The following is a 24,928-nucleotide window of genomic DNA, read 5'->3' as shown; positions in this document are numbered from 1 at the left end:
GTTGATTAGATATACCACTTCTTCCCATGGTCTATGCGTAAGAGCAGGTGAAAACCTGTGAAGTTCTAATAACTGACTTAAGTCCATTTATATTCTTGAAGTTTCAAAACTTAATCTTTATGATTTAGTCTTCAATTTAACGCATCATCTGCCTGGTATATCAGAAAGTGGTATTTTGCCAAGAAAATCCAACATGTGATGTGTGTGAGACACGGTAGACACATTAAAAACTTCTGGGCTGAAAGTGAACTTTCACCCAGAAAACCGGACTCATTCTCCTAGGACCACTCATAAGGTTTTAAGTTCCACAAAAGGTCTACTCTCTACAATAAATCCTTCCGTTCTTTAGCTCCCAAAATGGTTCTGATTCTGTGATGGAACCCTGACCGATGAAACACTTCTGAGATGGGGACATTTCCGCCAAGTATCACGCGTGACATGGCCACCTAGCGTAAAGCAGCAGCACCAGGGCGGTGGCCCCGAAACCCGCCGCTCCACGCTGCCTTCCCAGATGTCAGGTCTGGTCAGGCACTTCACCTCACGGCCCCCTCACCAGTCAACGGGGAATAACAGTAGCACAGGGTGGTTTTGGAAATTAAATGAGATGATACTCTCAAAAAAAAGCCCAGTCATTTGGCAAATTGAGTGCTCATATGTAATCGTTACTATCGCATATAATATGGTCAACTATTTAGATTAAAATGGAATGAATTCAATGTTTCTTTTTAGATCTTTCCTATACTCTAAAGAGGAGAAAAAAATTATTGTTAAAGAGGCTTAATAAGATTAAGTCAACTAGAAAAGTATTATGACAACTCACTGGCTTCCAAGGTTCCTCAAATTCACTATTTCCCTCTTGCCTGGGGCCTGGAATGTTCTCTCCCACTTCACTCATACCCTCTCTCAAGACTTAGCTCTAAGGCAGGAGTCTCACCTAGTGCCTTACGCAGATCACTTCCCCGCGTGCCTTCCCCAAGCACCTTCAACCTTTTCTCTGTAGACCTTAGAGAGCAGTTGGGTATTTATAGTTGGTCGTTCAATTAATGTCTATTCTCCACTAAATCAATAACCCCTACTAAGGCAAGGACCAAGCCTGTGTTGCTCGTTCTTTTGTCTCTGACGCCTATAGCACAGTGCGCTGGGCACACCGTGGGCGGACAAAGTTCTGCATTTGTTTGGTGGCAATCTGGTGGGCCCGAACGCAAAAGTAGTCGCAAATTTTCAAACGAAATTAATCTCTAGTCACTTCAGAACTTTAAAAGGGTGTTTTGCAACACACTAAGAAGCAAAAGAATATAAATCTCATGAACTCAATGAAGTTTACAAAACCTGCCCACTAAAAACGTTTAAAAATTACCGATTTAACTGTTCAAAGATATGACTCAGAAGTTGCCAGCAGAGAGAGTGAGAACGCTTTTCAGCAACCATGTGGAGCTATTCAGGAAAGGTTAGACCCCTTCGATTCTGATATCGGTTGGTGCCTTACTGATCTGGTTCTACGGGGTGAAATCCCGTAAATGGCAGCAGTGTGGCACAGCTTTCTAGAATTCTATGGTTTGGGGTTTTACATCAAGATTCATATCAGAAACAAGACTTGTGGCTGGCTTAGCAACAGGGGGAAAGAACCACACACTTGAGGAAATTTCACAGAACTCCCATTTGCTCAGGAGGCAGAAATAGTGGGTAGGGAGGCTGGTCGTGCCCTTCACTGCATGGAAGGTCAGGACTAACTTAGAGGGACACCGATAACAGCACGGACATACAAAAATGGAACGTAACTAAATATACACACGAATCGAATGCCTGCATAAATCAGTGGGTTACACTTTGAGTGGAACTCAAAACCTGTAGGCCAACCACACTCAATTTTACCTGTATTATTATGATAAACTGTTGTTTCTTATATGTTGAGTGAAAATGATTATACATAAAAACGTAATAGGTGAAAATGTAGACATCTTAACGCCCAGAAGATGAACACACCCAAATAGATTCTGCCATAAATAATAAAAATATACAGCGCTGGATTTCAAATGTCTTTTTCAATGTAAAAAAAAAAAAAGACATTAAAAATTTGGTATGCGCAAACTGAACATAAAACATCTTAAGAATGTCTTTCTAACACATTTTCTTAGACACAGATAGAGAAATTGGGGTAAAAAAGAAAATATGTTAAGTATTACAACAGAATCATATCTAAAACCAGAATTACCTCTTTGGTAAAAGATTCATGACGTAAAAGCATACATCGTGGAAAACTTTCCTCATTACGTACAGGGGAGAGGTCAGAAATACAGACAAAGACGATGTATTAGCGTAACATTAAAGTCAAACAGAAGAAACCTGAAGTGTCGCTGGGCCGCTTCCGAAGGGCCGGCTTGTTTCATTTCTCTCCACCTTCAGCATCTCGCGGCACATTCTCTGCAACCGGCAACTCCCCTCCCTCCCAATCCCCTTCGTGGACCCAACGCCACTTCTGCCTGCTCAGCGTCCAGCTGTCTGGCTTCTCACCTCCGACTCCTCAGCTCTTACAAAGCCAAGACTCTTCTACTCGCCTTCCCGCACCTCAGGTCAATCATGACAGCTGTTTACACGACACTTGCACAAATCGTGGCGCCTTCCCATCCCGGTAGCAAACATGAAGTTTAAGAGGAAGAGTGCTTACAAGCTGTGAAGTAACAGTACGAGTAAGTGTGCACAAGAGGGACCACATCTGGCACCTATCCTCTCTGGTCCTTGGTGTAAACGTGAGATCTGCTCTGTCTGAATATCAAGGCTCATCTAACAAAGCTGAATCCTGTCGACGGGTTATCTGTAAAACACCGAGAAGTACCACAGTTCAGTGTTGACTGCATGCGCCAGAAAAATGTCAATAGATTCAATAAATAATTTATGTCGAGAAAGAAGGTGAAAATATGATACAGTAACTGCCTGATAATGAGAAAGGTCATGAGATTGGTACCTTTTAAAGACATAAATACTATAAAAATAAACAGTGCTCTAAACTTTCAAGAGAACTACCTGAGCATTTTCACATCTCTGTCATTTTATATTAAGAAAGTCTTTAAAGTAAACAGTCTATTTATTAGAAACAGTCTTGTTTCTAATCACGAGACTAAGGTATATAAATGTGAATACGTAAGTTATGCCATCAATCCAGGTCACCTGTTAATATAAAATATAACTTGGAATATCCACTCTTGTCACTCAAGAGCAGCACCTACTGGCACAATTAAAAAGAACCCAGAAGACACAGAGTGATTTCAGTTCAATACTGTATTAATTAAATACTTACAGAGAACTTAATATATGCCAGGCACTATTTTAAGTACTTTACAAATATTATTTAATCACTGCAAGACATTTATCACTAAAAGAGATTAAGTGACATAAACCTTACTCCAAGATCCAAGGACCTACTTTGGTAGTCGGAGACACAGATTCTATTTAAAGCCAACAGAATCCAAATCTGTCCCTGACCAACAGCTGGAAAGAAGACGGTAGGTAGTACAGTTCATTCTAACATCGTGAACCAGACAACAAACATGGAGGAAATCCTGAAAGGCAGTTCCCCCTCAAAGGAGTTCTCTCCCCTAAAAAGAAAACACAATTTTATATTCCATGCAACATGAATAATCAATACTAACTGCAAAGGAGTCTTGCCTCTTCCTTTTATAAACAGGAAGTCACTTACATGAGGTTTTTATTTTAAGCATGCATTAAAATTATAATTTTTCATAAGACGAAAGAATGACTCTGTGCCAATCACCCTGACATGCTACTCAACAAATGGCACTAATAGCTGTGACAAGAGTGAACCTGTCTGAGCAGAGCTTTTTAAGAAGTATCTAGACCAGCCATCAAAACTATGATTTTATCTAGCTGGGGCGCACGCTATATTCTGCTGCGATAAAAGCTATTAGGTGATTTAAGTGACTACTTTACTATGATGGATTTTCATCTATTAAAAGAATGTATTTAAGTGTTTTTAACCTTAGTTAGAAACAGAAAAAATGGAAAAAAATTAAAAAGCGTAAGCATGTCTATATAAGCTAAAATATTTTGCTTCTTCATATTTTTCCTGAATAAATTAACTTCGCAAATTTATTCAATTGATTTATATAGTTGAGATGCTGATTAACATGTATCACATGACATCTTTTTGGTCTATTTAATTTGAAAGTCTCACGCCAATTAGCATAATTTCTGTATTAACTTCCCCATTTTCATTTTCCCATCCCCATCAACTCCCTTCCCTAATGACCCCTCACCAACAGAGACACCTATTTGATATTTTCTACCATAGATAAATGTAGGAAATAGAGAAAAGATAAGAAGAATTTTTTTTTTTGTATTTGTAACTTAACACAATTTTTATCTGTGGTAAAATCCGCAAAGTTTACCATCTCAACCGTCTTTAAGTGTACGGTCCAGAAGTGCTACGTATATTCCCAGTGCGGTACAATCAGTCTCCAGACTTGCGCACCTACCGAAAGTGAAACTGTACAGACTAAGCAACCCCTCACATCCCTTCCCCCCCAGCCCCTGGCAACCATCATTCTAGTTTCTGTCCTCAGGAACCTGACTAACGCCATGGACAGGGAATTACACAGTATTTTTCTTTTGTGTCTGGCTTATTTCACTCAGCATAAGGCTCATTTATGTTGTAGCAGGTGTCAGAATTTCCTTCTTTTTAAGTCTGAGTAATATTCCAATGTATGTATTATATTATATATTTTATATAATTATATGTGTATTACACATGTTTTATAATATATAATATATATGTATAATAACGTATATAATATAACATATATTTTCTTTATCCATTAATTCGTTGATGGGCATTTGGATTGTTTCTAACTTTTGGCCATTGTAAATAATGTTGTTATGAGTGTGATCTGCTTTCATTTTATATATACACAGACACACATACACACATACACACACACAGACACACACACACACTCAGAAGTGGGAATGCTGGATCAAATGGTAATTCTATTGTTAAGTTTTTTGAGGAACAACCATACTGTTCTCATAGCAGCTATGCTAATTCTCTACACCCTTGCCAATACTATTTTATTTTTCGATAGTAGCTATTCTAGTGGGCGCGAGGCAGTAGAAATAAATTTTTAAAGTGGCTTCTTAGCTAGTAAGAAAAATATGGTGAACTCCTCTAGGATTTTGATGGTTTCCTGTCTCACATTCATGTCCTCCATCCATTTTGAGTTTATTTGTACGCATGGTGTAAGAAAGTGGTCCAGGTCCATTCTTCTGCATGTCGCTGTTCAGCTCTCCCAGAACCATTTGTTGAAGAGACTGTCTTTCTTCCACTGGATGTTCTTTCCTGCTTTGTCAAAGATTAGGTGACCATATAGTTGTAGGTTCATTTCTGGGTTTTCTGTTCTGTTGCAATGATCTATGTGTCTGTTTTTCTGCCAGCACCACACTGTCTTAAAGACCACAGCTTTGTAATATAACTTGAAGTTTGGAATTGTGATGCCTTCAAGTTTTGGTTGCCTCCAAGATTGCTTTGGTTATTTGGGGTCTTTTCTGGTTCCGTACAAGTTTTAGGACTGTTTGTTCTAGCTCTGTGAAAAATTCTGGTGGCATTTTGATAGGGACTGCGTAAAAACTGTAGACTGTTTTGGGCAATACAGTCATTTTAACAATGTTCTTCCAATCCATGAGCGTGGAATGTTTTTCCATTTCTTCGTGTCATCTTCAATTTCTTTCATATGTCTTCTGTAGTTTTTAGAAGACAAATCTTTTACCTATTTGGTCAGGTTTATTCCTAGGTATCTTATGGGTTTCGGTGCAATTGTACATGGGATCGATCCAACCTCCTTGACATTGACCACAGCAAGTCCTTACTAGATACGTCTCATAAGGCAAGAGAAACAAAAGCAAAAATGAACTATTGGGACCTCATCAAGATAAAAAGTTTCTACACGGTGAAGGAAACAAATAACAAAAGTAAAAGGCAACCTTTGGAGTGGGAAAAGATACTTGCAAATAACAGATAAAGGGTTAGTATCCAAAATCTATAAAGAACTTATCAAACTCAACACCTAAAAAACAAATAATCGAGTTAAGAAGTGGGCAGAAGACATGAGCAGACATTTTCCCAAAGAAGACATCCAGACAGTTAACAGACACATGAAAAGATGGTCAACATCACTCATCATCAGGGAAATACATACCAAAGCCACAAGGAGATACCATCTCACACCTGCTAGAATGGCTAAAATTAACACCACAAAAAACAAGAGGTGTCGGTGAGAATGTGGAGAAAGGGAAACCCTCTTACACTGTCGGTGGGAATGCAAACTGGTGCAGCCACTGTGGAAAACAGTATGGAGGTTCCTCAAAAAGTCTGAAAAAAAAGAACTACCCTACAATCCAGCAATTTCACTACTGGGTCTTTACCCAAAGGGCACATACATACTAATTCAAAGGGAATATGCACCCTGATGTTTATAGTAACATTATCAATGAGAGGAGCCAAAGTATGCAGAGTCTAAATGTCCATCAACCGATGGATGGATAAAGAAGATGTGGTTTATATACACAATGGCACATTACTCAGCCATAAAAAACAATGAATCTTGCCATTTGCAACCACCTGGATGGAGCCGGAGTGCATTATGCTGAGCGAAATAAGTCAGTCAGAGAAAGACAAATGCCATATGATTTCACTCATATGTGAAATTTAAGAAACAAAACAGATGAACACGGGGCGGGGGGACAAAAGGAGAGAGGGAAACCATAAAGCAGACTCTTAACTACAGAGAACATAGAGTTACTGGAGGGGAGGTGGGCAGGGGGATGGGTTAGATGGGTGAAGGGCATTAGGGAGGGCACCTGTGATGAGCACTGGGTGTTGTACGTAAGTGATGAGTCACTAATCTACGTCTGAATCTAATATTACACTATATGTCAACCCACTGGAATTTAAATCAAACCTTGAATCAAAAAAAAGAAAAAAGAAGACACAATATGAAACTATCTATCATGATGGCAAAACTAACCAGAGAAGAATTCTATTATAAGCAAAAAGTGAAGGGCCTTTCTTATTCAATAATATAAAGGATCAAGGAACAATAATTTAACTGGCCACTAGATATTCTGTATATAAATATGCATATCTCCACTTTATTTGTTCATAAGGTTTTTTTTTTTAAATGATTGATTTTTGTAAAAATACCAGGCACAGTAATCTACCCTAAGTCATACAGTCATTCAGGAGAAGGACAAGATGGTGACAAATCAGAGAGATTGTCAATGAGTTTATGTTAGATTACAGAGGAATAAAGAGCTTGGGTATGTGAAATTGAAGGAGAATATATATATCCAATTATGGGAATTTTAGGATAAAATTTAAGACACATCCACGCATAATTTTAGAAACTGCTATGGTAGTAGAGAGGAAACAAATAGACTCAAAGAAATACTGTCAACTGATTTTCATCAAAAGTGCAAAGGCAATTCTATAGAAAGAGGGTAGTGTTTTCAACCAATGTTGCTAAAAAAAAAAAAAAAAGAAAGAAAGAAAAAAAAGACACTTCTATGAACACCAAAAACCTCATGTTATCCAAAATTTGGAAAACGTATGCCTCACGTTATCCAAAATTTGACTCAAAATAGATCACAGATGTGAATATAAACTACAAAAACACAAAGCTTCCAGAAGAAAACACAGGAGTTAATCTTTGCAACTTGGGTTAGGCAAATAGGTTTAAGATACCGTATCAAAAGGACAAACCGTAAGGAAAAACATTAATAAACTGGACTTCGTGAATAACGTAGTCCCCTCTTAGCCACGGGGCATATGTTCCAAGAACCCTAACAGATGCCTGAAACCACAGATAGTAACGTACATTTTTTTTCCTGCCACACATACATACCTGTGAAAACATTCAATTGATAAATTAGGCGCAGTAAGAGATCAACAACTAGTAAAAGAGGACAATTACGACAATATATTGTGATCCCAGTTGCGTGAATGTGGTTTCTGTCTCTCTCTGAAGGTCCTACCATGCTGTCCTCGCCCTTCTTGTGATGACGGGAGACGGTAAGACGCCCGTGCGATGAGAAGCAGGGAGGTGCGTGACGCAGGCGCGGTGAGGCCGCGCTAGGCTCCTTCTGACGCTGCCGCAGCAGGAGGGCCACTTGCCTAGAGGCCGCGCTGACCGCAGGCCAGCGAAACCACGCAAAGTGAAACTGCAGGTAAGGCGGGGAGGCTACTGCCTTAAAAACGGTTTGTTGGCGAGAGACAACATTAAGAGGAAACAAGGCAAGGCACAACCTGAGAGAAAATATCTGAAGATCATGTATCTGACAAAGGCCTTGTGTCCAAAATACATGAAAAACTCTTAAAGCTCAGTTACCCAATGAGACACTTCAAAAGACACGTCATCAAAGAAAATATACAGATGGCAAACAAGCACTGATAATCAACATCATTAGTGATCAAATCAAATTAAAACCATGAAATACCACGAAACTCCTATTAGAATGACTTAAAAAAACCGACAACTGTAAGCGCTGGCGATGAGGCGGGACAAACGGAACTCCCACACATCGCTGGTAGAAACAGAAAATGTGTAGACGCTTTGGAAGTTTGACAGTTTTCTTTAAAAGTTAAATGCATACATACTGTATTGTCCAGGCGTCTCAATCCCAGCTATTTACCTGAGATAGATGAAACCTTACATTTACACAGAAACTTGTATGTGAATGTTAACAGCAGCCTGTTTATGTAACTGCCAAAAGAGTAAACAACCTAGACGTGGACTGTCATCGGGGTCCTGATTTGCATCTCCCTGACAAGTAATGATGTCGAGCATCTTTTCATGTGTTTCCTGGCCATTTCTATTTTTCTTTGGAGAAATGGCTATTCGGGTCCTCTGCCTGTTTTTAAATTAGGTAATCTCCTTTGTTACTGTTGAGTTCAAGGCATCTTTATATATTCTAGATGTAAGTCCCTCATCAGACAGATCTGCAATTTTTTTTCCCCATTTTGTGGGTTTTCCTTTCATCTTCCTGATGGTATGGTTTGAGGCACAAAAGTTGTTAGTTTGAAGAAGTCCAATTTATTTTTTCTTTTATTGCCTTAGCTTCTGGTGTCATATCCAAAACACTATTGCCCAACTGAAGGTCACAAAGATTTGTTCATATGTTTTCATCTAAGGGTTTTATAGTTTTAGTTCTTCTACTTAGGTCAAAGACAATTTATGTTTTAGATAGATCGATAAAACTGTGTATTTATGGCAATGCAGGGGTTAGTATGCACACATACATTTCCTACTTCTGTCTGCTGAGAAAGCCCACAAGCCAAGGGTGCATGGAAGCAATTAGTACACATAGTGTGCATACCTTGGTTTCTAAATACCATTCTCCAATAAAAGAAACCAAAGATCCTTAAAGAAGAGGATGATTTTAGGATTAGGGCAGGCAGAACACCAGATGACCTAGAGCACACTGTGGGGCTCTAGGGACAGTCGGAAAAGGATGGAAGCCATCAAAGGACACAGAAGCCCAACCAGGAGAGCTCGCGGTGGCCAAAGCTGGGGCAATCTGAGCAAGAAAATAAATAACGACACTGAATCGTAAACCACAGAGTATAATAAATTCATACTGGTAAAAATAAATTGAATAAGAAATAATTGGGAGTGAAAGGACAGATATTCCTTAAAGAAGAATTCCAATTAAACGTGGAAGGAAGGAGGGAAAGAGAATATTACTGCTAAAACTCCAAGGTTCCTGTGATAGGCAAGATCCACTAATGAATGTCAAAATTAGTGGGCAAATGCTTGAGGAGAAACAGGTTATTTGCATAATCTGAAAGTAACTCCCCTGAGATGTGAATTAATTAAAAAGGAGAAAACAGTAAGTTTGTAGTGGAGAAATATGGAGAGACCACCTCACTCAATGGACCCAGTTTACATCGCCCACCATAACACACCCTGATGTGCCAGATGTCTGCTCTGCAAGACGCTTAAAAACCTTAACTGAGGGGCGCCTGGGTGGCCCACTCAGTAAAACGGCCAACTCCACATCTCAGTTCAGGTCATGATCTCATGGTTCGTGGGTCTGAGCCCCGAGTCGGCCTCCACACTGGCAGTGTGGAGCCCGCTTGCGATTCCCAATCTCTTTCTCTGCCCCTCCCCTGCTCGCTTGCTCTAAGTAAATAAACAAAACTTAAAAAGAAAAAAAAAACTTAATTGAATCATGAGTAACATCAGACTACTGCAATACAAGAACATTCTACAAAATAACTGATCCATATTCTTTAGAAGCATCGAGGTTATCAAAGATAATGAAAGACTGAAAAACTGGCATGGACTGGAAAAGACCAAAGAAACACAGTAAAGGGCATGTTGGTTCCTGAGCTGAGTTCTGGAACAGAAAAACGGAAGGAAAACTGGTGAGCTGGGAACGAAGAACGCAGCTTACGAAATGGTCTTGTGCCGACACTAATGTCTTCGGTGTTGGTAATCACATCATGGTCGTATCTGACACTAACATTTGCAGAAGCTGGACAAAGGATATTTGGGAACTCTGTACTGCTTTTACAACTTTTCTTTGAGTTTAAAATTATTTCAAACTAGGGGCACCTGGGTGGCTCAGTGGGTTAAGTGTCCAACGTAGGCTCAGGGCATGATCTCATGGTTCATGAGGTCGAGCCCCGTGCTGGCTGGCCTTGGTGCTGACAGCACCTGGAACCTGCCTCGGATTCTGTGTCTCCCTCTCTCTCTCTGCCCCTCCCCTGCTCACGTTTTCTCTCTCTCTCTCTCTCTCTCTCTCTCTCTCTCTCTCTCTCAAAAATAAACGTTAAAAAAGTTTTTTTTCAAATTATTTCCAAAATAAAAACTCAAAACAAGGAAAACCCGCTAAATGGCAATGTTGCTCAATAAAAAAAAAAAAAAATCGCAAATGATTGATAACATGTATTTTACATCTTCTCAAGTAAATTTCAGTACTAATGAAAGAGCACAACAAAACTTCCCCCATAACCCGAAGAACCTGTACATTATTTTCCCACAGATGGTTTCAGCAGGAACGGTAACAATTATGCCACATCAGCAGGAAGACCTGCCCACACCTACCTCGTTTCCCTCGTATAAAACTGCATTTTACTCAGGGTCAAGATACGAATGTGAGGGTGTGCAAATTTTTTAAATATATAAATTATATTGAATTAAAGAGTTGATAAAGGTCTATATAAAAATAAAAGCCACATCAATTACCTGATAAAATCATACCGTACCCACTATAACTTTGTACAATCAATTTTTTCCCCCTTAAAATTTTGATAAATGAAGTTGTCAGGGGGGATAAGATCACAATTTTGTTTTCTCTTTTTTTCTCTTTAACTATTTTAACTTTCAGAATTCAGTTCGTGAATGCTAGCCTAGATAAGATCACAATTCTGCTTGCTGATGAGGTACACACACTGTCATGTGCCTGTATAACCTTGCGGCAGCAAGGAAAGAATCCCTAAGCAGAGTTTTAATGTGGCTCCGAATTACACAGCTAATTATACTTAGCGAGGCCTCCCAAGAAAGAAGAGAGTGGAGTTCTCACTGGAAAGAAATTAACCACTACTTTAAAACTTCTAAGATCACGCAGGTAGGGGATGGGGCTGAGTCCTGTGGGGCCTGAGATCTATCACAAAACGATGACTTGAATGGATTTACATGAATTTTAGATTATCTCCAGCCAGTTGTATGAGGTGTTACTATTCTGACTTTATTTTAAATGTTGTGACTGCCTTTGAGGACTTCACAAAACATTAAAATACATACTAGAAAGGACGTTATTTCAGGATCATATGCTTTTTTAAAGACAGTTTTAAAAATATAAAGCATAATAAATAAGAATAGAAATAATTCAAGTAAGTTAAGTGGTAAGTTTCTATTCTGAAAAAAAGCTTTCTATCGACCTTTTCGAACCCTCACTGCAGACGTATGTTCAGACTGTCCTGCCGACATATGGATGGACCGCTAACACACAGGCACATCCATGGCTGAGACTCGTGACTCAATAGCAACTTGAAATAAACGCAAACAATCATTTCAGCCCTTTCCCTCTAACTTCCTACCATTAAAACAGCAATAACAAACCCCACTACCTTTCTCTTTTAAAGAAAATCTCAATATTGCGGTGCCTGGGTGGCTCAGTCAGTTGAATGCCCGACTTCGACTCAGGTCATGATGTCACGGTTCGTGAGTTCGAGCCCCACGTTGAGCTTTCTGCTGTCAGCACAGAGCCTGCTGTGGATCCTCTGTCCCCATTTCTCTCTGCCCCACCTCTGCTTGCACTCTCTCTCTCAACAATAAACATTTAAAAAAGTTAAAATAAAGGAAAGCTCAATACCAGTAATAATTTTCAAAGCTCTTTCACAGGCATGATTTAATCTGATATTCAAAAGAAGGGCTAAACAGTGTTACTCATTTTCCCGTGGAGAACACAGACCCAGAATGGTTGAGTGACTTCATTAGACTCACACGTCTGGATAGTCAGAGTCAGGACGCTAACACCAAGTTCATCTGGCTGACACTTGCCCCCACTGTCTGCCGGGCTCCGTGCTAGGCAGCAGAAGTACGACTGTGAAAACATTTACCCCTGGTGGTTCTGTTTATGCGTTATATTATACCATCTTACTTCCTAGTTCCTGCTTTCAGATTATCTGAAGTCTTAAAACTCCAAAATTTTAAGACTTCACGATAATTTCATTAACTCACAGATGCCGATTCTGTTTCGAGCTCCTGTCCGTGCAGGATTACGGAACTGGAAAACTCCCGGGAGGCAGTCAGGCATGGACTGTGGTCGGCCGCACTGTCGTTACTCAGCCTCCTTGGGCAAAGTCAGCATCTCGGAGACCCATTTTTAAGAAATCATTACGTCGGGAATAACACCTATAAAAGAGCTTTGTTTTGAATTAATGGCTCGGCGAAAAGTTTGGTTTCTTCGTCACTGCAAAGTCACAATGCGACAGTGTAAAGTAACAGCATTCTTTGGTACCACGCACTGGCCACCCCACACAGGAAAGCACGCCGTGGACAATCCAGATGCGTCTCCAACAGTGAGGACGCCCTACTGCGGGAGGGCGGACCAGAGAGGGAGCACGGATGTCCCCAGCCCTGCTCCACAGGGATAAGCGGACAAAGGAAGTTTTCAGACGTACCGAGGAAGAGTCAGAACATTTATTCCTAAGCAGACTGAATTAAAAAACATTTTAAACTGTATAATTAGAAGGTTTTGAAACAAACTATTTCAGTATATTATTCAATAAAAGAGAGACAGCCATGAGTTGAGAGGGTCTGCTTATCAGGAACAGTGCGTTTACCGACAAGCAGCCACAAACGAGCAAGTCTCTTACTGGAAAAGGCTGGTTGACGAAAAACACTGCTTTGGCATGAATCACCCACTGACTATACAGTATGTCGGGGAGTCAGTTCTAAACTCAGGGAATCCGACAGGGCTGAGAGTGAGAAAGACAGCAAAGGGAAAAAGCCAGTGACCACAACATCAAACCTGTCCTGCAGAGAGGGACGTGGTGGACATCACCTTCCGGAAGGCACCGGAATGTGTAGACAGGAGTTGGAAAGGAACAAAGACATTTAGCAGCAGTTAAGAAAAACAGTAAATTAACCCATGGGTGATGTCTGAGGTTAAAGAATCAAACTGCTGAACTGTTAATTATTTTAGGAAGTCTTTTGTTAGTAGTGAAATATCAGGAGACTGGAAAACAAGGAATCCAGTCTGAAGGTTAAAAAGAAAGAGGGTAGAGGCTGAAAATTATAGAGCTGCTAGTCTAACATCTATATTAGGAAATAAATTTGAGATGATACTTATGGATGAGCTTAATGATACATTTGGAGAAGTACAATTTAATAGGAGTGAGTCAGCATGGATTTACCAAAGGCAATCATGTCAGAAAAAATTTCGTTCCTTTTTAGGTTGAAGTAATAATTGGTTTATGTAAGGAGAACCAATGAGAAACTGTCAGGATTTTCTAAGATTTTTTGGACCTCTTCATAAAATGAATTATTGTACAAAATGTCATGACATGTGTCAGAGCACCAACTAACAAAAGGGGCTGAAAGTAATGGGGTTAAAAATAGAGGCCCCACAATCTGGGGAAAACTACATTCTACAAGGCTCTGTACATCAGAACGCTAATGTTTTTAATTAATGATGAAGAAAATCTTTTATATGAGAAAATCTGAATATTCCGCTAAATGAGAGGGAATGGTTAAGGTACAAAAGGCTACAGATGTTTTATCTTAACCGTGATAGATTAAGCAAAGGGGCTCCAGGGTGGAATATGAAGTTCAATCTGCCTAAATATGCACTGATACACTTGGAGAGAATTAAGGAATCAGTTAAGTATAGTTTAACTGGTACCGCATTAGTTAGCATTAGAAAGGAAAGGATTTGGAGTTTTGATAAGAGTCAAACTTTCACATTCTTATTCTTTATAACTGGGTAAGAGGAAAATGCTATGGAATGCAATTAAATAATACATGTTTTAAAGAATTAAAAAAACTGATTATCTTAAAGAATAATATGAAAATCCCACTTTGTGAAGAGAATAGATCTGTGGGCTATCATATTGCACAGGTAATAATCCAATGTACATTTATTTTTAAACGATGAAGTCTTAATACATATATAAGAACTGATGAAAATCACATCAATTTAAATATGATTTGTTTAAACACCCTACAATAAGCAAAAACTAAAGGAATTAGAGACAATACCATGTCATCACTTAATGTTTAATTTCTCCTGAATAGAGAACATCACTTGATCGTTGTCTTTAGACAACATGTAAAACATTTACACACTTCAAGCCCCAGCTTCTCAGAGGAGATATGTAGTAACTCCATGGATCTCACTGTCATGCCGCAGAGAGTGGCTGTGTCGCCACCCCCGGGCAGGGAGCGCCACTAGAGTGGCCACGCCACCAGGACGTCCAGCGGGCGCCCACCCCCCCCTCCCCGGGGCAGGGAGCACCGCTGCAGAACAAGCGGGCCCCGAGAGCTGCAGAGGCGTAACTGTGCATCTGTCACCTGAGTTCAGGAGGAAAAACCCTCTCTTTGTTCTTGCTCGGCACAATCACGAGAGCTACGCGTGCTTCCCTCTACCTTCCCATGGTCTTCTCCATCCTCTTCCTCCCTGGATGTTGGAAGTATTCTGAGACACAATGACCCCCGTCCGGCTGGAGGTCACTTGTACTGCAAGCACAGAGCGTGTTTAATTCCTGCTCAGGGTGCAGTGGGTGAACACCACGCTTAGTCTTGGGTAACAGATGGCAGACGGGCAACTGCTAATACAGAGGTCAAATAAAGACCATCTTGGGGGTGAAATGGATTCCACTGAACAGAAAAAAAATGATAATGTACGGTGACAGAAAGAGTTCTGGAGACTTTTAATTTGAGGTCGATTTTGTGGGAAGTAATCTGATTGCAAAATCTCATATCAGATCTAGAACGAGTCTCTTTAGAAATACGGGAAGCAGGGGCGCCTGGGTGGCTCAGCCAGCTGAGCGTCCGACTTTGGCTCAGGTCATGATCTCACGGGTCGTGAGTTAGAGCCCCGTGTCGGGATCTGTGCTGACAGCTCGGAGGCTGGAGCCTGCTTTGGATTCTGTGTCTCCCTCTCTCTCTGCCCCTCCCCTACTCATTCTCTGTCTCTCTCTGTCTCTCAAAAATAAAGAAATGTTAACAAAATTAAAAAAAAAAAAAAAGAAATACGGGGAGCAAAGAAATCCCATTTAAAAAAATTTGTATACAGAGAAGTGCACAGCTCACAGGCAAGCTTGAGGGATTTTCTCCAATTGAGCACAATCATATCCCAACATCAGGAGTGAGAAACAAGAGTATCACTATTCTGGATGGGATAGAGTGACTGTTCCTCATCCCGGTGACTGCTGCCCCCGAGGGGGAACATACCCTGGTTCCTAACAGCACAGATTAGTTGTGGCTGGTTGTGTATTTCGTAAGAAGAGGACTGCAAAGAATCCACTCTTCTGTGTCTGGCTTAGTTCATACAATACTGTGACTGAGAGATTTATCCATGCTGTTCCTTTCTCCTACTCTGTACGTCCTCCCTGCTACAGAGGGTCCCAGTAGGTGAACACAGACCCTATTATACATTCTATTAGATGGACATTGGCTAGTTTCAGGTTTTGACTATGATGAAGGTATCAATAATGATATAAAGTATAAATACTAGAGTAAATGACTATTTCCAGTAAAAAGATTAAAATTGCCCCAGCAGGTAAAAATCCAAATGCAGCTATATGCTGCTTATAAAGAAGCTGATGTAGCTACACTAACAGGAAACACAGAATGATGGCAAGAAGCATTACTATAGATTAAAAGGAGCATTTCTTAATTACAAGGGAATACATGTATTTTCTTTATGATACCTGGGTAAGTGTATAAAACAATCTTAAAGTTCTGAGTAGCCAGTGATAGACCTTCAAAATACGTAAAACCAAAAGTAAGAGAATGTAAAAAAAATGGATAAATCTACAATCATAGGACGCAACTTTACCACAGCTGACAGAGGTAGCATAAAAAATATAAGAATATAGATAGTCTGAACGGTGAAAAAACTCAAAGTGATGTACAAGGGAGCACAGAATACAGCACCAAGCAGCTCCATTATTTACATTCCATTCTAGTACGTCTCAAACATTTACCAAAACTCACCAAATTGTGGACTTAAAGAAAGCATAATTTCAAAGCACTGAAATAATTCAGTATTATGTTGTATAAGCACAGTAGCCAGAACCCAGAAGTCCATTTACATTACTATTTCCATAGTTAACAAACAGAAGACTAGAAAAATCCCCAAGGGCCTGGAAATCAAATAATATGTATGTAAATAATCAACCTTTATTTTAAAAATAACCACTTGTACCTGCTTTTCAAACAAAGCTATAACCAAAATTAACGCTCACATGGAGCCTTTAATTCTCTGGACCGTGACATGAGAAATGATACCAGAATCGTTCTCCTAGTTCCCCAAAATAATTGAGAGAAAAGACAAAATGACTCATCACCAGAGTCAACGGAGAAGAAAACTGAACAGCCACGGACGCCAAGTGTTGCGATGTCTGCGTGTAGCTCGCCTGTCACCGGTTTTAGATCATAAGAAAACTGTGTCGCAGCCGTCACTGTCCTCATCTCACAGAGGGGGAAACTGAGACCCACAGAATTGAAACAGCATTTTCAAAGTCGTTCAACAAGGGGATGGGGACTGGCGTTCAAATCTGTCCTGCCCTACAGGCCTGCCCTACAGACGCAAACGCAGATCGCTCCTGACTTTGCTGATGAGGAATCTGAAGCCCGGAGATGTCCGGAGACCGGCCCAGCCTTGCAGACTGGCACAGCAGGACGCGAACCGGTCTCCGGGGGGCTCCGGCTGACTTCGTCACCAATAACTGCAGCTACCTCGCAATGTACACGAAGCCGGGGAAGCACACGATCACGGGACGGGAAAGCCTCTTTCCGCAGCACTGGTTCCCACAGAGCAACCAGGTGCCTTACCTCCACATGTGCATTTCTAAATACGGTCTCAACTGAAGTTTACACTATCCCAAATGACGCCGGGTACAGTCTTTTCTGCGGCTAAGGCTCAGTGCGTCCCTTCTGACGGCCTTTAGCTGGTTGATACACGTGGGAGAGCCGAGTGAGGACCACGTGATCTTGGGGTGGTTTCAAAGCCAGCCTTTTATTAAGAGAACCGTGTCCTATGCTCCCCTGAACGCTGGCCTGCAAGATTCTCGGCACAGGAACGGCGCAGACGGCGCACCGCACGGCCGGTGGTGTCCCCCCGGACCGGGCCGTCGGCCGCTCTCTCGGAGGACCGTGACGCCGCCGCGGGACCTCGACGGTGCCCACCGCCCACCGGGGCCTCACCAGCCACGGTGCCCAGTCCCACCGCCACACGGCACGGAATGCGGAGCGGCATCTTCCTGACCCTGAGGAGGGTTCCCTTGGCGCATCCCCAGACGTACCGCAGGTGGTTGACAATTACACGGTTAAAAAGCCAGTCGACAAAAGTCTAGCTTTTTGAGGTTTTCTCGTAACCGAGCGACGTCTGCCAAAGCAAAAATACCACCAAAGAGACGGTGGCCACGCACGGGAGGGACCGGCAACCGGCTCCCCGTACCGCCCCCCGTGGGTCTGGTTTGCGAGCAACTGGGACTTGCCTAGAAAACGGTTTCTAACAGAATTATGGATACAGACCACAAACTAGGATTACACCCGCATGAGCATCACACACACACACGGGAACTAGAATAATGGTTCTGGAAGCTCGTTTTACACTAGCAGTATTTCAGAACACCTCTCCAAGGCACACACGGTGTTGCTCCTGCGGCACCGGCCCGTCCTTTCTGCACAGAACGGAAGGAACGCGTGTCTCTGCTCTGCAGTCAGCTTCCTCCCCTCTCCCTGGTGTTCATCGGCAAGTTAGAAATACGTTCTTTTAGGGAAATAACCCGGTTTTCAATGTCTAGCCGGCGCAGCGAGAGACGGGAGACACTGATATCGCGCCTTGAGAAGCAGGCACAGCACTACCTTGAAAGTAGGTACTTTGCTGGGGCGTCTGGGGGGCTCCGCTGAGAGGAGCTCAGGTCATGATCTCACGGTTTCACGAGTTCGAGCCCCGTGTTGGGCTCTGAGCTGACAGCACGGAGCCTGCTTGGGATCCTCTCTCTCTTCGCCCCTCCCTCACTTGTGCAGTCACTGTCTCTCTCAAAATAAATAAATAAACTTTAACAAAAATGGTACTTTGTTGATGGCCCGATATCAGCGGAGGTCACTTTGCTTGGCCATCTCCTGAAGTACCTCCGTCCACAGGCAGTTCTTCTGGCAGCTGTATGGTCAGGGCTCATCTGAGGGAAGAATCCTTAGGTGATGAAGGCCAGAAGATACTTCAATTTGACTTCATCTGTTTTTGTGACTAAAGCTTTAAACAGTCCAGTCTGAAACCTTTTCAGTAACAATCTCACCAAAATGTGAGGAATACTGACCTGTGTTTCTGTTTTTCAAAAACAACCCTGGATACAACACAGAGAAAAAATAAGACGTTCTACCATTACCTTAAAAGGCCAATCATAGCAAACACGAATCGAAAGAACACAGCAGCAGAAAACACAAGACCTTATATGCAGACGTTGTCAAATGTATTAATAATCGATCAATAAGAATATTATCCATCAAATAACTCATTAAGTTCTGTTTCTTTCCACGTACGTGTTGCCTGAGCAAAGACGGTTTACGCGTTTTGCAAACGGGCAGGGTTTCCCATGACTTTTGCACTTTGGGCAGGGTTTGCCACAACTTTCAAACGCTCTGTCACATCTCCAGCGTTACCTCTGTGACCCACCGCCCCCTCTGCGCGGCTCTTGCTGGTCAGGTACGAAAGGTACCGAGCTAAGAGCTTCTTAGCCGTTAGCTGTTTAACTTCTTTACCACCGTGTAGATTTACACACGAGACAGCTGACGCAAGACAGAGCGGGCCTGCCCGAGGTCACGGGGCCGGGAAGGAAAGGCGTAGACAGAGTTTGCATTTGTCTCCAACTGATCCCAAAGCGTCTGCCTAAAACACCCGCTGTATCAACTGCTACTGTTTAAATACAGCACCGCTTGGGCTACATCTCAGAACTTACTCTAAGTTTCCTTCGGGCAAGCACTTCCTCAAGCAGGTACTCATACTCTCGTCCATCACACTGCTGTTCCGCACAGTAAAGATTCAGCACTCAAGGGAGGCATTCTTGCTTGTCAAAACGCTGGGCTACACATAGGAACGGTCCTGCTTACCCCAGCAGCTGCTGCCATGCCCCTGACCCCCGCAGAGGGGGCTACCCGACTTCCAATCCAAGGAGGCTACAGCACTCAGCAGCCACCTCTGCCACCACCAACACGGCCCTCACACCGTGGACAAGGCCCTCCTAACTTCTGGGGAGTGAGCGACACCATGGTACCCCGTGCCAAGTCGCTCAACTCACCGTCCTCGGTCACATCCCTCTCCAGGTACTCCTCACGAGACAGCGGTACACAGGGACAGGGCGTAACATTTCAATTCACAAACATGCTTTGAAAAAAATTAAAAATGTTACCCATCGGTCGGAACATGAAGTTCAAACAACTACCGTTGCAAACGTTTCACTGCCTGTCGGCTATTTGTGGTTGTAACTTTACCCTCCGGGGCAGGGGCGGGGTGGTGGTTACTCTGTCACATCTGCTCCTGCTGACACAGAACGCAAAAGACCCGTTTCCCTGGTCGAGTGGGAGGAGCCTGGAACGCGCCGTTCGTCTCGAAGCAGACGCGGTCACACACTCCACCACATTAAAGTAAATGACGGGAAGGGACCGACAGCCTTCTGTTTTCATAAGCGGAATGAAACCCTCCTAGAAACGCCAACTACTTTAAGGCCCCGAGCCCCTTACCAGCATGCAAGTAAGCCAGGTCCGGGTTTTCGATGTCCGGGTGCTGCTCTTTCAAGTGGTTCCGGAACTCCACGGGCACGTTCGTCCCGTAGTCACACTTGGGGCAGTTGTACATCTTGACCCCCTCGTGTTTGCCGGTGTGTAGAATGTGTTTGCGGATATTTTCAGCACAGTTGGACCTAGCAAATAAGAAAGGAAAGTAAACCGAGTTAAGGTCAAGCACCACAAACACGGACAGCGGCCAGAGCACGCATGTAGGCCTTACCAGGCACTAGTCCAAGTGCTGGACTCAGACGCGAATTTGGACTCGTGCAATTCATTAATCCCATGGGGCTGGCAGTTTTTGGGACCTTGGTGCTGATTTTTAAGTTGGCCTTTTACCTTAATTCTATGCACAACTGGAAGCACAAACTCTCAGGTTCTACGATTTTCATCTCAAATTATTCTGGTGCCACTTGAGGGCACTGAAGGAGCTTCCTTCACCCTGAGAGCACACCTTTGAGGAGGGAGGAAAGGTACAAAGGGAAGCACTCTTGCCTCCACTGAATTTAGAGCATTAAAGAAACAAAGAAGCTTTGGCTTTCACGTTCTACCAAGTGAGCCGCTTCGAAGTCAGGCTCTAAAACAGTCTGGAGACAGAGAAGCATCGGTGTGGTAAGTGCCTGTGAGTTCTCCATGTTGATGTAGGTTTCTGAGCATCACGGACCATCGCTGAAAGATACAGCGAGGGCCTTGGATGCCATACGCCAAACAGCCCTGAAAACAGGGAGAGATTCCTTTCACGCTGTCTGCCGACAAACCCAGCAAGGTGAGGCCTGAAGTGCCTGGGTACCGGGGAGCTGGCCTCTGCTCCCTGAAGCAAACTCTTCCACTCGCTCCTTCATCCCTCTCCACGTCTTTGCATCAGAGACGGCACACCTAGACCCTTTCTGAACACATGCACAGCCGCTTGCTTTGTCAGAACAGTAACAAAATGAGCGCCACACAAGTTCAAGCAGGTCGGGGCGGGCCACGCCTAACTCGAAAGAAAAAAGTATGAGGCTGGCCTCAGGTTTCCCGCAGAGCGAAATTAAGTGGCAGAAGAAAATCGAGCGATAGGATTATCAGCTTTTCTTGAGGGTATTGCCGAAGGACAAAATCCTGCCGGACGCTGTGTGAAGCGAAGGTTCCGTGACCGGCAGGGCGGGAAGATGGTAGCTGGCAAACACGTGTCACGATGCCCACGCGACGGTGAAGGCTGTGCACCGCCCTGACGCTTCCGAGTTACAGGTGCATCGTGGATGAGCCACGGCACCGCCACGTTTGCTTTCGGGAACGCACCCTAGGAAACACGGGTGAAGAATGCAAAGAGGGTTCTGACCTCCCAACTTTCCAGTAGCTGCGTTAGCACTCACAGGTAAAGGCAGCCGATGACGTTAGAAATGCAGAGACCCGGAAAATACACTATCTGTTCACTCACGAGGAGGGGGGATGGAAGAGAACCATGAAAGCGAGGCACAGTCCATGCCAATGGCCTTAGGAAGAGCACTCCACAAACGGGACAGGGACATCGTTTCCTGGAGAGGGCAGATGAAGCGGAAATGCAAATACCGTCCTCGTGAATGAACAGTCCCCCTGCATTGTCACGACAGTCTTGTAACTGGATCCAACGTATTCCTCTGGAAGAGCTGGGCCGCCCCCCTCCCATCCCCTGGCAGAGTAAGTCATCAATTGCGCATGCCCAGCTGCGTGTATTCAGAAAGACTGAATCGGAGAGATCCCTCTATAGCTAGACTCGAAACACCTCAAAATGTTAATGCAGCTATACAGCAATGCCCACTTCTGTTTTCCAAATATACTTTAATTGTATATTAATATTTACATTAAAAAACATTTATGGGGCACCATGGGGGCTCAGGTGGTTAAGTCTCTGACTCCTGATTTTGGCTCAGGTCATGATCTCATGGTTCATGCGACCAAGCCCTGCATCGGGCTCTGGGCTGATAGCCCGGAGCCTGCTTGGGATTCTCTCTCTCCCTCTCTCTCTGCCCCTCCCCTGCTCACACTCTGTCTCTTCCTCTCTCTCTAAAAATAAACAAACATATAAGAGATATTTACAATAACAGCAAACACCTTTAAAAATAAGAAAAACTGGAACAACGGATATTTTTCAGTTATTTTCAGCTTTGCCTTCGGCAAGGGCTCTGCCAAGCTTTATGTTAAGTTTCTCTTAAAATCAGACTAAATGTAAGTTTGTGAAAATACGCACATACAGCTAACCTCTTTCTTGCCACTACTGAATCACCAAACTTGCTGTTTATATAAATCCCCAGAGCTAATTAATAATCACAGTATTCGGTAAAGAATGAATAAATACCGAATGTGCTCCCTGTGCTCTCACTGACCTGCTCCTTTGAGGGTATCACAGGTCTCCTGGAGGCAGAGACAGTGAGAGATTCTCCTAGAGATTTTTTACTAGAGAAGGAAGGGGCCATCAGGAGATGGGCTGACTATCAAAGGTCACAGCAGCTAGAAAGTGGTTAAGACCTCCTTCCTTATATATTTACATAGCAAAGATACTAGACAGGTTCTAAGAAAAGGGTGGGGTTGTGGAGTCTCTTAATCCTATAAATGTCCTTGGGCTAAGAGCTCTACATCCTGGGGACACAAGTAACACAGGAAAACATCTGAAGGTGGATGAAACACATGTCCACTTTTATCATTAAAAGGAAAAGGACCATTTTTTGGATTCCCTGATGAGCTGAGTGAACTGTTCCAAATTACTCCCTTAATTCTACAGACCTCCCCTTTGTTTTCCATGGCACCGCAGACACCCCCTCAATTCACCAATGTTTACTCACACCAGGGAGTGAGAACAAAAAGCTCCCACTGTACTTAGTCAGTACTGTTATTTGAACTTCCCACTCTTTGGTGCCACCTACATTACTTCCTTATGGAAAAAGCTAGGCATTAAGAATCATCTGAGACAATCCTGATCAAGTTAGGAAATGAGAATGACCAAAACCCACCAACTTCAACACACAATGCATACTTAGGTACAAGAGAGTTTAAAGCAATGAACCGTCATCTTCAGTGAAGGTCTTAGATGACATGGAAAACAGAGTATTTTGTTTTTAGGAAGGGTGTATCTTGGGCAAAAATAAACTAACACCTCTTAGGACCTAAAGAGCATGCGAAAGGTAACAATCAGGAGACTAATGATGAACAAGCATATGAGGGGAGGGGAGAATTTTAAAAGGTGAAAGCCTTTTTATTTAAAAATAGACAAAACAAGAAGTCGTGTGGAGCTTGATACCTTATAATGTATTAAGGACTATTTCGTGCACATATATTTACAGATACACATATCTTTATTTATACTATATATACCATTCATATGTTTTATGCATAATACATCTATATACGTATTTTTATAATTTTATGCTTTATACAATCAGGTAAGACACATTAAATACATGATCACAAGAAAATAAAATAGGAAATGTCTGTCTGTAAGAGATGCAATTTTATGCATTTCATGGATGACAGGGTATTTATACGCAATCAAAATCTGTTCTTCTGCATTTAATGTTATGCAATATTAAACTTTTTAAAATACTGGGACAGGGGAGCCTGGGTGGCTCAGTCAGCTGAGTGTCTGACTCTTGATTTTGGCTCAGGTCATGATGTCACAGTTGGTGGGATCGAACCCCACATCGGGCTCTGCCCTGACACTGTGGAGTGTACTTGGGATCCAATCTCTCCCTCTCTCTCAGAATAAACACTAAACAAATAAAATAAAATAAAATATTGGGACAAAAATGAGCCTTTCCCATCTGCAAAATCAAACTACTCCAATCAAAGCCTAAGAAGTAAAAGCTATGACATACTATGTCAATACCATTTAAAGCACAATACCTGCAGTAAGTAAGGACAAACCTTGATCCCTGCACTTGAGAGCACGACATAACATACTGTTGCGTGAGTAATACTCTGCGTTCATACTACGAACATGGGGTAATGTCGCAAAATTTGGTGAACAATAGAGACCAGACACCTTCTGCTAAGTAATTCTGAATGTTACTCAGCCTGAAAATGATCATCCTTCCCCAAAACAGAATTTACGAGTAGTAATTAGAATGGTAAAATGAAGTGGGGCCAATCAAAGATGGGACGTAGGGGAGAAGGAAGGATGTTCTAAGATATTATTTCTAATAGTGTCATATGTAAATCGCCAGGCATTCCAGCAGTTAAGGCCACTGGGCATACAATAATCAGAAGTGAGTGACTGAATAATGTCTTCACTTTGACACCCCTGATAAACAGCTTATTTTTGTCCCTTGTTCATAGATTGGAGGACTTAATATTATTAAGATGGCAATACTCCGCAAACTGCTGTACAGATTTAATGTACTCCCTGTCAAAAGCTCGGCTGGATTTTTTACAGAAATCGAAATGCGATCCTA

The 24,928-nt window shown here is 42.5% G+C and overlaps 1 protein-coding gene across 5 annotated transcripts in view; it reads right to left on the bottom strand.

Annotated features, from left to right (window-relative positions):
- The window catches only part of ZNF407 (zinc finger protein 407), a 454,530-nt gene that overhangs the window by 122,973 nt on the left and 306,629 nt on the right, over positions 1 to 24,928 (bottom strand). For 4 of the 5 annotated variants that reach the window (XM_042911180.1, XM_042911184.1, XM_042911181.1 and 1 more), the window contains exon 8: positions 20,484 to 20,662. In XM_042911180.1, the coding sequence (XP_042767114.1) occupies positions 20,484 to 20,662 (179 nt within the window). Of the gene's footprint in view, positions 1 to 18,760; positions 19,091 to 20,483; positions 20,663 to 24,928 lie in introns of those variants that run through there. The other variant, XM_042911183.1, reaches the window with a different exon arrangement.

The sequence above is a fragment of the Panthera leo genome, chromosome D3 (genome assembly GCF_018350215.1).
Source record: "Panthera leo isolate Ple1 chromosome D3, P.leo_Ple1_pat1.1, whole genome shotgun sequence".
NCBI lineage: Eukaryota > Metazoa > Chordata > Mammalia > Carnivora > Felidae > Panthera > Panthera leo.
This window is presented reverse-complemented; position numbering and strand designations above follow the sequence as displayed.